Here is a 13,418-nt window from a genome sequence, read left to right on the forward strand (position 1 = left end):
TTTAAATGTGGATCATTTTGAATTCAAATTATTATTTATAATCACATTTAGATCAAATTACTAAATGAATTATTCAAATTGAATTGGATTTTATCAACCGTAGTTAAGTTATTTACAATTACACTTTTATCAATTTGTAATATAAGTTATTTATTATTACACTTTTGTCAACTTGTGACATACGGCGCACCGCATACTTCCAATTTTTATTTTTGATATCATAAGAATTAAAAATCATTTACTAATATGAAATTATTTTATTTTTATATATAAAGTTACTAAGAATTTGTTTTCAATAAAAAAATATTTATGATTGATATTTAAATTTAATTATCATTACATTGATTATTGTTAACGAGTCATTATGATTTTTATATGAATTACGAGATTAAGCATAACTCTAGAAATTAGAAGTGGTGTTAATTAATTTTTCGAATACTAAAAATTTTATAGACAAATAAAAAAATTTTAAAAAAGTAAAAATTTTTATTTTTATTATTTGTAAAAATATAATAGTAAGCAATAGAGATTCTAAAAGATACTTTAGAGTTATTAAATATTAATAAACTAATAATTTGTATTACATTTATTTATTTTGATTCAATTAATTTTTAAAAAAATTAAAGAATACTTAATTTGGGTTTGAGATAAAAAAAATAGGTTCAAGTAAAAAGTAAACTAAACATCAAGTTCCTTTCATAACCAATAAGCAGCAGCCCCATAACTAGTACTTGAGACTTTTTAACCTTAAAAACCTCATAACCTCATGTTCAAAGTTATAAAAGAGTAGGTGAGACTTACACAACTGAGAATGGCACACTCATTGTGTTTGCTGACTGAGCATCTTCATGATAGCTACCTCATATATGATTTATTGAAGGCAAGTCAGTATGTCAAGCATACTGTTTTATGCTATACATGTCTTTTTATGCTTTCCTTGGATCATGGACTTGCTAAACTGTAAAACTTCTGATGAACATCAGATGCAAAATTGATACTAATCTTCAAGTTCAAGGATCTTCACCACTGATGCATCACCAAGCTTCTGGCAAACAACGACTCGGTCATGTGGCTTTATAACACCTGAAGCTTTTCCGTGATCTAGAGCAACCTTTAAAACCGATTCATTTGTGGAATTTTTCGACTCCGCCTGCAAAACCAAATATGTACACATTTGTTCTTCTAACTACTAAGAAGGTAATAAGAGCTTTATGAGATTAACATGAATACTATTGCTATATTATATTATTCCAGTGAGCAGCATTTGAAACAAATGGAACCCAATCAATTATATCCCTAAAAGTGAAATACCCTTAATTGTTTTACCCTTTTGTAAAAAATAAAGAAGCAAGCATGACTCAAACTGGCATCTTCCCAAAGAAAAAAAAAGATTTCAGACCAGTCAACATAAGGCAGGAGAGAGGTTATGGAAGAAAGGAGGGGGATGGAGGGTTGAAAGGATCATGGAGGACTATACCCAAAGTCCCAAGAGATGTCTTGAAGAAAGAAATACAGCTCTTCTTCATGTGATTTCTCATTCTAAACACTTGAAAAAAGTTATGCTTCAACAGTGGAAATCTCAAGCAGTGCAAATGCAGCAGCATTCTTAGTGTAAAGAAACAATTAATTTCAGGCACCAATGTGTTCTGAATGCCTCCTACGGCACGCCTACCAGAGTTGTGAACACTGAACAGACTGATGGGTCAAAGATTAATTTTCACAGAAAGTGAGTTCTCAGTATTAAATAGATTCTGAGCAATATCAATACTACTTAAAAAGGAATGGTTAATTATGAATGACGGACAACGCAAGCATCAGAATATCACAGCCAGGAGGACCAAATTCAGAAACTTGTAAACACAGGCTAGTTGATGGTGTTCTATGTAACTAATACGATCATCATTACTATTTCCGTCCTTAGCAGAAAATCTACGAAGCATAAAATGAATCTTACTGGATGTCGAGGGTCTGCCAGCATGGGGAAAAGGCCTCTGACAATGAGGGATTGCCTTGCCTGCCACAAGCATCCAAGAAAAGAAATAGTCATAAAAAAGTTTTGATTTCAAGTTTTCAACTAATAACCAGCTATTTAGAGTAAGGATTACTATAACACATATTCAAGATAAAATAAACAGTTCATCAGTGGAGGAAGAAGGCTGAACACATAAGCAGATAGAGTGTTGCATATTATGAACAAATAAACCAAATTGCTTCAAAGAAAATATGCAATTTATACTATTGGTATTTTGGTTTATTTCTTTTCTTTGGAACAATCATTATATACAGATATGTCAAATATTAGAAGGTAATTTTGCAAATAGCTTGAAGAGTGTTGCTTCATTTATTTGAATTATCATAAAAGCATTCAACAGAGCAGCATGGCAACAAGTCTCTGGAAGAGCGGAGAGAAGAAATTTTCTTTGAACTCCTCTGCACCTAGTTAGGTAATTCAAATATCTCATATAACCTGGTGAAACAAACTCATTCACATGGGAGCCCTGATTAAAGCATACCTCAAAAGCACCAGAGAAAGTCCACCGCAGTTGATTTGTCTTTAGCCGAGGGATAACAACAGAAATCACAGGCATGGTTGGCCTGTACTTTGCAATCAGCCTGCAATAATACAGAAGCTTTTAAACTTATAGTTAATCTAACAATGAATCAGCAAAAATATAAGTTTAAACATTGACGGATATACATGGTTGAAATTCCAGCCACAAGCATTCACATCCATTATAGAGAATAACAGCACATGCACACATACATACTCACAAACAAATGCAGAGACAAAATAGTAAACAAAAACCTGGCAGCTCTTCCAGATGAAGTGAAGCAAATAATTGCAGAGGCTTTCACTTTGATAGCTGCACGCACCTGCAGTATATTAAATTCAATTATGTTCCTGAGGAAACTTGGGAATTTAACTTCCAAACACACTTTAGTTAGAAAACCAATTTCACAAGGCAGTAATGTGTAAAATGGCAAATGATCAGAAAGACACAAATGGAAACAGTTTAAAGGAGGAAATATCAAACATCATTACCGCTGAGGACGCAATGGATTCCAGATGAGTCATTGGTTCCCCAACATATTTGACAGTTTTCTTGAAATACAAATCTTGATTAAATACTTTTTCTGCCTGCAGAAAGCAATTTAATTAAATAAGAATGCCAAGCTGGCAACATGGTGGAATAATGTACTAAAAATTCACAGTAAGAAACATGGAAGTAATAATTTTGCTTTGTAACATTTATAATAAAGAATTTGCATTATCACTACCACTCAAAGAAGTTTCTATAAAGCATTGATTCTTTTCCCATCTTTCCATTTAATAGCTTGAGCAGTTGAGAACTTGCAGGGGCAATGTTAAGAACAAAGGTCAGTAATGAGCTGATAGAAGGGTGAATTCAAACCGTTGTACTCTTACATAGACCTGTAAAAATGGGCCTTGTCCGTTGGGCTGGCCCATATTTTATTAAAATGGGGTGAGTTGGGTCATAAATATTTAGGCTCATATTAAAACCGACCCTAAATGGGCTAGCCCGTTTGATTAAGGGCCTGACCCAAGTTGGTGCGGGCCAGCCCTGTGGGCCAAAAGAAAAAAAATTAAATTTAAACCTAACTTAACTGCCTAAGGCTAAGTGGTGGGCTGGTGGGCGGTGGCTAAGTCCTAAGTCCCTAAGGTAGTAAGGTCACCTTACCGTGTAAGGAGCAGCCAACTAGCCAAGGGCCCAACTGCCCAAGGAATCAAGGACCCTAAGTCCCTAACCGGCTAACTTAGCCAAGCTAAGTGCTGCTAACCCCTTCTGAGTTCATGGTTTGTCGGTTACACCCTAACTCCCTAAGCAGTTGCTTTCTCAGTTCTTAGTTTCTCACTCTCAATTCTCGGCTTCTTGCCTTCTCGGTTTCACTTCTCACTCGATCACTCCCCATCCGGCCATCAGCATCTACGCATCACACCTTCCTTTTCTCCAGAGCTCCAATCGCACCTTCTAACTCCTTTGATTTGCTGGACGGCGGCAGCTTTATGGCTTTCAATCGGTTCCTCCTCACCTTCGCCTGCAACATATATCCTCACCTCTGCCAGCGACATAGATCCTCACCTCCACCGGTGACATATATCCTCAAATCTGAGTTAGATTTGCTTCTCTCATCAGGGCTAGGTTAGCATCTCTCCTCCGGCAGCCCCGGTAAACTTCCGATCAGCTTTTCTTAACTTTTCTCGATTGTTTCATTTTATTGCTATTTTAACTTTGTTTTGCTGTGTGTTAGTGTTACTGTGTTAGTGAAAAATGAAGTCTAAAAGTATCACTTTTTGTGTTTTGAGATTTTAATTGATGTTTCATGGCATATTTAATTGCTTGACTTGGCACTGGCAAGATGATTAGATGAATAACTAAAAAGCAGAAGGGAAGATTGGGTTTGATATTACATGATCCGTTGACAGGAATTGATGTTGTTATAAAGAGAGGTTTTGGTGGCTTGTCGGTAATTCTATAACATTAGAAGAAATTATTTTGTTCTTCTCTTTGAGGGATGAGATCTATTGTAATTAGGATAAACTTATAGATTAATTAGAAGCTACCTATTGGAATGAACTTGTACTTCAAAAAGAAACAAAAATGAAATTGTGGATTCAATGTATTGCCTTGAAAGGCAAAAACTTATTGAATTATGTAAGGTAAAATTGCCGGTGATTGTTGGTGTAAATATTTAACATTTATTATTGTTATTTGTTAACCAAAATAAATATTGTTATTTGTTGGTGTAAATTTTTAACATTTTTTATTCATATTTATGTTATTTGAATGTGATTGTGATGGATCAATCAATTGAAAACTGTATAAATTAGGATGATGATGTGAACATTTTGAATGGAGATGAAATTCCCTCCAATCTCATATATCTGAATCGGAACAATTAAGTAAGAAGGCCAAAAAAAAAACTTCAAATGTTTGGAATTATTTCACTAAAATAGGCAAAAAGCAAGATGGAGTAGAAAGGGCAACTTGTAACGGCTGTAAAACGGAGTATAAGATTAGCCCTAAACCTGGTGGCTCTAATTATGGCACTTCACATTTGCATCGTCACATTGACACTTGTAAATTCATTTCATATTTTAATTTACATCAAATGCTTATGGATTATGAAGGGAAAGTAAAGGCTCGAAAATTTGATCCTAGAATTTCACGTGACATGCTTGCTGAAGCCATAATTAAGCATGACTTGCCTTATGCTTTTGTTGAATATAATAAGATTAGAGCTTGGGCTAAGCTTGTAAATCCAGATGTGGTGATGCATTCTAGAAACACTGTTGTATCTGATGTCCAAAGAATTCATTTGAAAGAGAAAGAGAAACTCAAACAAGTCATGGCCAAAATACCTAATGGAATTTGTTTAACTTCTAATGTATGGACAACATCTACTTCTGAGGGCTATATTTATTTGACTATTCATTTTGTCAATGAAAATTAAAAGTTATATAGCAAGTTACTCAACTTTTGTCGTATGCCTCCTCCACACACTGGAGTTAAATTAGCTGTTATTGTATTTGATTGTTTGAAAGAATGGGAAACAATAAAAAAGTTTTCTCTCTTACTTTAGATAATGCTTTTGCTAATGATAACATGTAAAAGGCCATCTTCATTTGCAAAGTAGCTTGATTTGTGATGGTGAATTTTTTCATGCGCATTGTTGTACTCACATATTAAATCTTATTGTTCAAGAGGGCTTGAAAGTAGTCAATGAAGCATTGTTTAAAATTAGAGAGAATGTGAAATATGTAAAGGTATCGGATGGGAGGATGAAAAAGTTTCAAGAATGTGTTCAACACGTTGGTATTGATGCAGGCGTTGAGTTGCATTTAAATGTGTCAACTAGATGGAATTCAACACATTTGATGCTTGAAAGTGCAATCAAATATCAAAAAGCTTTTGCTAGCCTCCAATTTGTTGATAGAACTTATAAATATAATCTATCTAATGAAGAATAGGGTCAGCAATGATAATCTGTGAACTCTTGGAGCCATTTTATGATACCACAAACTTGATATCTGGTTCATCTTATCCAACTTCCAACTTGTATTTCATACAAGTTCGGAAAATTGAATCGATTTTAAACGAGAATTTGCATAATGAAGATAAGGTTATCAAAGATGTCTCAAAGGATGAAAATGAAATTTGATAAGCATTGGATAAATTATAATGTAACGCTTGCATTTGGAGCTATTCTTGACCCAAGGATGAAGCTTGATTTCTTAAAATTTTGCTATTCTAAGATTGATGCTTCTACTTGTCATGAAAAGTTAGAAAATGTGAAGACAAAGTTGTACGATCTCTTTGAAGAATATGCAAGCAACACTCATGCATCAAGTACATCTTCTCACTCAATGAGTAATTTGCCTATGCAAGCCAAAGAGGGAACTAAACTCAAGGGATTAGAGATCTTTAGTGCAAGTTTATGTCTTTCCTTCATCCTATTACATGAGAATTTATGTTACTTTATTTATGTTTTGATAATTTTTTTTTTTGTCTATGTATTTAAAAATTGTAAAAGTTCAAAATGTTTCAAAATGAAACAATTTCTACTGCTGGAAAGTCTGAGTTGGATATTTATTTAGATGAGGCAAAGCTTAATTATGAAGTGTTTAAAGACTTGGATGTGCTTAATTATTGAAAGAACAATGCTAAGCACTTTCCTGATCTTTCTATTATGGCACGAGATGTATTGAGCATTCCAATTACTATGGTAGCATTAGAGTCTACTTTTAGTATTGGTGGTCATGTTGTCACCAAGTTTAGAAGTTCCCTCTGCCATGAAAATGTTCAGATGCTTGTTTGCACGAAAAATTAATTGCGTGGCTTGTCCTTAACTACCGATGGTATTGTTTAATTTATTTTATATATTTCAATGTCTTTAATATTTACATGTTAAATTAATAATTTTAGTTAAAATTGAAACTCACTATATCTTTTTCTTTTATGGTAATGAATATTAGATTATACTGATTCAGACTTTGAGACATCATTGCTGTCCAAACAAGACTCAAATGTTTTTATTGAGGATGAAGATTGAGATGAACATAAATTAGTCTTGAAGTTTATAAATATTTGATTATATACTTATGTTGATGAGATTGTAGTTTGTGTAATTGTATTAAGGATTGAAATTTTATTTATGTTTGATGTAATATATTTGCTTATCTATGTTTGATGTAATTTATTTGTTTGTAACATGTTTTTATTATTCAATTGATGGATTAAATCATGGGATACTTTTATTGATAGGGAGTAAAAATAAATTTTTTTTGAAAAAAAATGAGCTGACTCAGCCTGGCCCATGGGCTAGCAAGGGGTGGGCTGGGCTGGGATTTCATAGCCTATATAAAAAATGAGTTGGCCCGGCCCAACTCATATTTTTTCAGCCCACAAGGGCCTAGACCCAGCTGGCCCATATTAACAAGTCTACTCTTACATACTTGTTCACAACCAAACATGAGTGCTTCATGCCAAACATAACCAGAAGAGAATACCAACAAAGTAAGAGGTATAGAATATGCATATGTGTGTATACAAGGAGAGAACAGGGCACAAAATTTTCCATACATTGCCTAATATGGTTTGTATAGTGCATTGATAAAAGAGATGAATGAGTCAGAAAGAAGATGAAGCCACTATGTTATATGAAAATAAAGGGATGAAATGAATATAAACAAGGGCATTCAACAGAAAATGTGCAGTGCGAACAAGATAAACACATTTAACATGCCGGAAACAAGAGAAACATCCACAGCATAAACTCACCTCTGCACAAATTTTCCCAACTGTAGAAACAGTCTCAACAGGGTATAAACCCCGCAAGGTCTCAGCACCTAGAATAATTGCATCACTCCCTGAAACAACAAAGTAGACGAAAAATAAAATTCCAAAAACCTGATTCCAACTATACTTGAATGCATACCAGAAGTTATTTATTAAATAAGGCTAAAGGAGATGGGGAAAGAGTAATACCATAATTAGGAGATTCCACCAAAACTTTTGACACACAGAAGGAAAAAGAAGCATTATGTGTCAGAGAAATACAATTTACCATCTAACACTGCATTTGCAACATCAGTTGCTTCAGCACGAGTAGGTCTTAGGTTGTCTGTCATACTGTCCACAACACGAGTGACCACTGCAGGCTTTCCCACCATGTTGCACTTGTAAACAGCAGCTTTTTGAAATAGAAACACCTGTAAACTCCAAATGGAAGAATACCAAGATACTGAATTTAAATGTGTGAAAATTTGCAAGCAAGAATGTATACAAAGCATGATCACCAAATATGTTAACATTGTGATAATTATTATTATAATCAGAAACAAAGATAACCTTCTCTGGTGGAAGATCTATCCCCAAGTTTCCCCGAGAAAGGATGATTCCATCTGCTTCTTGTAAGATCTCATCAAAATGAGTAAGCCCCTACAAGTGGTTATGATAAAAAGACAAGATTCATATTTGAAATCAAAACGAAGTCTCGAATACCAATCAAAAGAGTGTAAAAAATTGCATGGTTACACATCAGACCTCTATATTTTCTATCTTGGCCAAAATTTGAGTCTGGTTTAGGTCACCCAGTTTAGAAAGAAAATCACGAGCCTGCACACAGCAATGTTGAATATAAGTAGGAAAGTGAAAAGATTCATAACTGCGAGCTCTTAACATTGTGTTGGAATTTAAATAAATAAGGATGACGAAGATGCAAAGGGATAAGCTGAAATAGCAAAACAATATCCAAGCAGGAAAGTCCTTACATGGCGAACATCTTCTGCATGTCGGGTATAAGACAAAGAAAGGAAGTCTATATTGTTACGAACACCCCAGGTGCTTATAACCTGATATTAATCAATAAAACATCATGAATGCATTTAAAAAAATTTAAACATATACCTAGAAAGCAGATATATCAAGGGAATCCTTTTTTGTATAGTTGGACAAAACAATCTTGTGATGACAAAATGTTTATGTCTATTTAAAGTGAGTGTGGTTTGTAACTTAAGTGAATTATAAGATACAATGAATTATTCACAGAATCCATTAATAATGCTACATAATCTAGGTCCATCATCAAAATGGATCGTAACTGCTAGAAGGGATAACTTCAAGAAAAGAGATTTGCAGATATTTTTCCTACTGTAGGTTCTCCTTGAGCAACATTTCAAGTATAATAAACACTACCTCTCTCACAAGATTAATGGAATGATAGAAAATCATCAGATAAAAGTAAACAAGCACCAGACAGATATAGGCAATTACCTCTTTATCCTTATCTGTTAAAGTGGGCATATCAATACGAATTTGAGAGACATGCAAAGTATACAACGGCCCAGACAAGGTAGCAGAATTCTTGATTAGACAAACGACATCTTCACCACTCAACTCATCAACCTGAACAGTGAGACAAGCGCTGCATTAGTAGCCCTTTGCTGTTCATACCCCTCCCACTTCCCATCCCACAGGCAATATATTTTTCCTTATTAGTAACTGGCTTTCTTGCATGAGATCAACCTCAGTTCAACTAGAAGGATATGAGAAAGCCAAGTAACCTGTGTCCAGCTCTAATGAAGTGTCAATAGTCAAGAAATTTATGTCCATATTATGTCTGGTCAGAAATGTTTTACTCAGATTGACTTGATAACTGAGCCAATGAGCCCCCATCCCTTTAACATTGCCTTACCTCTAACCACACAGAAGTAGTTTCATTTCCAGTAAACAGGTATTGGCCAATAAAGATAGTATCGCCCTTCTTGACTGCCTGCAAGGACCAAATGAAACTTCAAATATGACAACAGAACCAACAAATGTGGCTAGGATGGAATAATTGCCACACTACTTTCTTTCATGATAAATTTTGGGGTAAGAGAGGACACAGAGAGAGATCAGAAGACAAAGAAGAAGTATATGGAAGTTAATAAAGTCCCCTTCTCTACAAAGTGGATTTAGAAATTCATCTAACTAGTATGTCAGGAGTACATAACGAACATGAAAATCCCCTTTATTAACATAAAACCTGTAGAGACAAGAAGAGTGCATGGAACTAGAAAGAATGCGACGGGAAGCAAAAGAGTTCACCCAAATGCTCTTCATAAAGATTCTTCACTTGGTCAAACCATTATGTTAAACTAGTTCCTGTACATTTGACACTCAAAACCAGTCAATTATTCCTTTTGAAACCTAATCACATCTAGAATACTTAGAAATGTAAGAAGAATATCAGAAAAATGTCAAACTGAAACCATCCATAAATAAAATTGACAATTAAAACACTAAAAAACAACAATGCACAAGTTTTAGTAAAACCATCAAAATTTTCCTTCATATCCATTTATAAGATATTCAAGTAAAAGATAAAGAAGATACAAGAAGAACCAAGACAAATATCAGACTAGAGAGAGTCCAAGAAAATTTATAAAAATGTTTCTCACCTTAGACAGCCCATGAAAATTAATTGGTAGCAGATTTGAAGTAGCTTGTTTATCTTGATCTGGGGTGAGGATGACCTTCGTATCTTCCTCAAGGGAAATGGGGTGCTCTGTTCTATTAACTACTTGCAATTCTGGACCCCCAGTGTCTAGCATAATCTGAAATAAAAGGGTACAACCTTGTAATATTTCTAGGTCTTTGGAGCATGAGAATTATCAAGAAAAATGAAACCAAAAGGAAGATCTCATTAAGCCTTGGATAAACCATTGTCTATACATATCAGGGGAAGGACTTTAATGGTGTAAAATAATAGTACAACAAATAAAATGACAGTTTTGAACCAAAGAAAAAAGGACACTTACAGCACAGAGCTTCTTAGTACTCTTAACAGCTATCTTCAGATTTTCCAATGTCTCTTGGTGAAATTCAGTATCACCCCATGAAAAATCGAACCTTGCCACTAAAAACAAAACACAATCACCTCAAAAGATTTAAAATCCACAAATGCCCAATTCTGATTTTCAAACACTCTGTTAAATATACAAGGACTTTAAAATCCACAAATGCCCAGTTCTGAACTTCACACGCTTTGTTAAATATACAAGGACATATATTCATTGTCTCTTTTCTTCTCTATGCACATGCATGATTGCATCCAGAAACTGCTTTATACACTATACGTTCACCATTTGAATATCAGCCAAACTAAATTCTCCAATCAACTGAGCCTGATGCAAATATCTTTTTTTTTGGAAAAGCCTGATGCAAATATCTGACACAGGTAAATGGAGAGAAACAACTTTTCTACGCAAATGAACCAAGATCAAGTAAAATTGCATTTCAAACTATGATCATTTAAGGCTAACATAAGAGAAAAAAAGGCAATACCAGACATTCCAGCCTTGAGACAGCCAGAAATTATCTCCACACTTCGTGATTTTGGACCGAGTGTCCCCACAATTTTGGTCATTGCAGGAAAGAAAGTCTGCAAAATACATTCATACCAAAATATAAGCAACGTCAGTCACATTAAACAAAAAAGTGCTTTTCTTCAAATATACTCAGTACCAGAACTATTTGTTCCTTGATTTCTCATTATTTTACTATGTACCCAAAAATCAGAAGCTTAATAAATTAACACCCCAAAAAATAAAACTTTAAAAACAAATCAACTTTACAAGAAAGAAAATGTGTTTTTTGTTTTCTGGGTATTGTCAAGAAAAAACAAAAAACTTACAGGCTTAGATGGCTCAAGAATGGAAGCCATTCTCATAGGTTCTTCAAGAAGTAAGTGATTTGAGTTCATCTTTTTTTTCCCTTCAAAACCACACTCAAGAAAAAGAAAGCTGAAGAAGAGAGCAAGAGCAAGTAACTGAAAGAAAGTGGAAGAGATTTTCTGCGTTGGTTTTTTTCCTTCTGGATTCAGATTTCAGAGAGATTTCTTTGGTTAATAGTACCAGGCTTGTATTCCTCGCATCACTTTCATTTTATATTCAGACAGATTGCGTGACTTTCAGTTTTCTTTTCCTCTCTTCTATTATTTTTGTTTGTTTATTTAGTTTTAGCGTAATAATCGTAATTTTATTTTGTTGCTTTCTTATTACACGACACAGATGGACAATTATTTAATACGCAATCATTAGTGTATTTAATAGTCAAAATGCTTGAAAAATCCCGTATTAAGATTATTTCTTTTACTCAAAATTATAATATTTTAATTCTTAATTTTTAAAAATTATTTTAATTTAATCCCTCTAACATTATTTATTTAAATTTACAACTAAGATACTATCATTAAAGCTAACGTGACATCTCATACTAACGTGGCATTACCACGTCATCACAAAAAGTGACATGACATTACCACATCACACTTTGAGTTCAAATGTTGACGTGGCACTATAATTTCACTTTTATATGGTAATATAGTAATGTCACATCTAAAAATTTTAAAAATATAAAATATTTCAAAAAGACATAACTTTGAGAAAAGAAAAAAAAGAAATAAAAAGAGAAAAAAAATAAAACACAAGCAAATTATAATTACGAGTAAAAGTTTGGATGTGATGGTAAAGGCTTTGACATACTTGTTAGAAATCTTGAATTTAAACCTTAACAAGAACACATCTTGTTTTGAATAATAAAAGTGTTATGTCAACGTCATATCAATGTTAACATCAACACTGTAATAATTAATTTAAATAAAAAATATTAAAAAAATTAAATTAAAGTAATTTTTAAAATTAAAATATTATAATTTCGAGTAAGGAGACTAAATTGAAGAAAACGCCTTAATGCAGACATTTTAGGTATTTTAACTTACATTTAATATAATGTTTTTTAGCGTCAAATTAATGGTGATATAAAATTCCACGTGTAATTTATAGGCCGATGACAGCAGTACTATCAACCGCAGCTAGTCATGGATTTTGCTGTCACGGTCACATGTTACTTATCCTCATTTTTTTTCATTTCAAATATTTATGGTCCTTTCCAGAAGATATGGGTTTTAAGTAAATTCACGTGTGGGGTTTATCAATTTATAAATAAGTCATTGATTCGTAAATTAGATATCGCAAAGTACATACCACCCTAGGTAAAAAGCCCACACAACGAAAATCCAACAACAACACACCAGGCTACGCACCATAACGAATAATTCTAGCAAACAAAGTTCAAGAGATCAAGACTGAAGTTAGTCAACTTTTGTTGGAAGGGTAAAGACGATGAGGAACAAAAGTTAAAATTTTTTAAAATTAATATATTAAATTTAATTAATAAGTAAAAGATTTATAATACATAATAATTTTATATAGCATATAAATTAAAAAAAAACAAGAAAAAAAAGATTTATAATAGATTTTTTGAAAAGTTGTGCTTGATGTTTGAAAAATTAAATGTGTTTTAGTAGTGAGTTATAAAGAAGAGATTAAAATAAAAATAAAAAGAGAATGC

General features: G+C 33.3%; 1 protein-coding gene across 1 annotated transcript; it reads right to left on the reverse strand.

Annotated features, from left to right (window-relative positions):
* Nucleotides 1–674: 674 nt before the first annotated feature.
* Nucleotides 675–11,955, reverse strand: LOC18586612 (pyruvate kinase 1, cytosolic-like). The gene is made up of 16 exons (XM_007010095.3): nt 11,701–11,955; nt 11,352–11,448; nt 10,826–10,923; nt 10,466–10,621; nt 9,718–9,795; nt 9,297–9,428; nt 8,795–8,875; nt 8,568–8,639; nt 8,373–8,462; nt 8,089–8,233; nt 7,803–7,891; nt 3,044–3,139; nt 2,807–2,874; nt 2,514–2,613; nt 1,955–2,014; nt 675–1,150 (listed from the first exon to the last, which is right to left on the reverse strand). The coding sequence occupies exons 1-16, from the start codon at nt 11,767–11,769 to the stop codon at nt 998–1,000; spliced, it is 1,584 nt and encodes a 527-aa protein (XP_007010157.2). The 5' UTR covers nt 11,770–11,955; the 3' UTR covers nt 675–997.
* Between the last annotated feature and the right edge of the window lie 1,463 nt (nt 11,956–13,418).

This window comes from Theobroma cacao, chromosome 10 (assembly GCF_053813885.1).
Source record: "Theobroma cacao isolate CCN51 chromosome 10, ASM5381388v1, whole genome shotgun sequence".
NCBI classification, from domain to species: domain Eukaryota; kingdom Viridiplantae; phylum Streptophyta; class Magnoliopsida; order Malvales; family Malvaceae; genus Theobroma; species Theobroma cacao.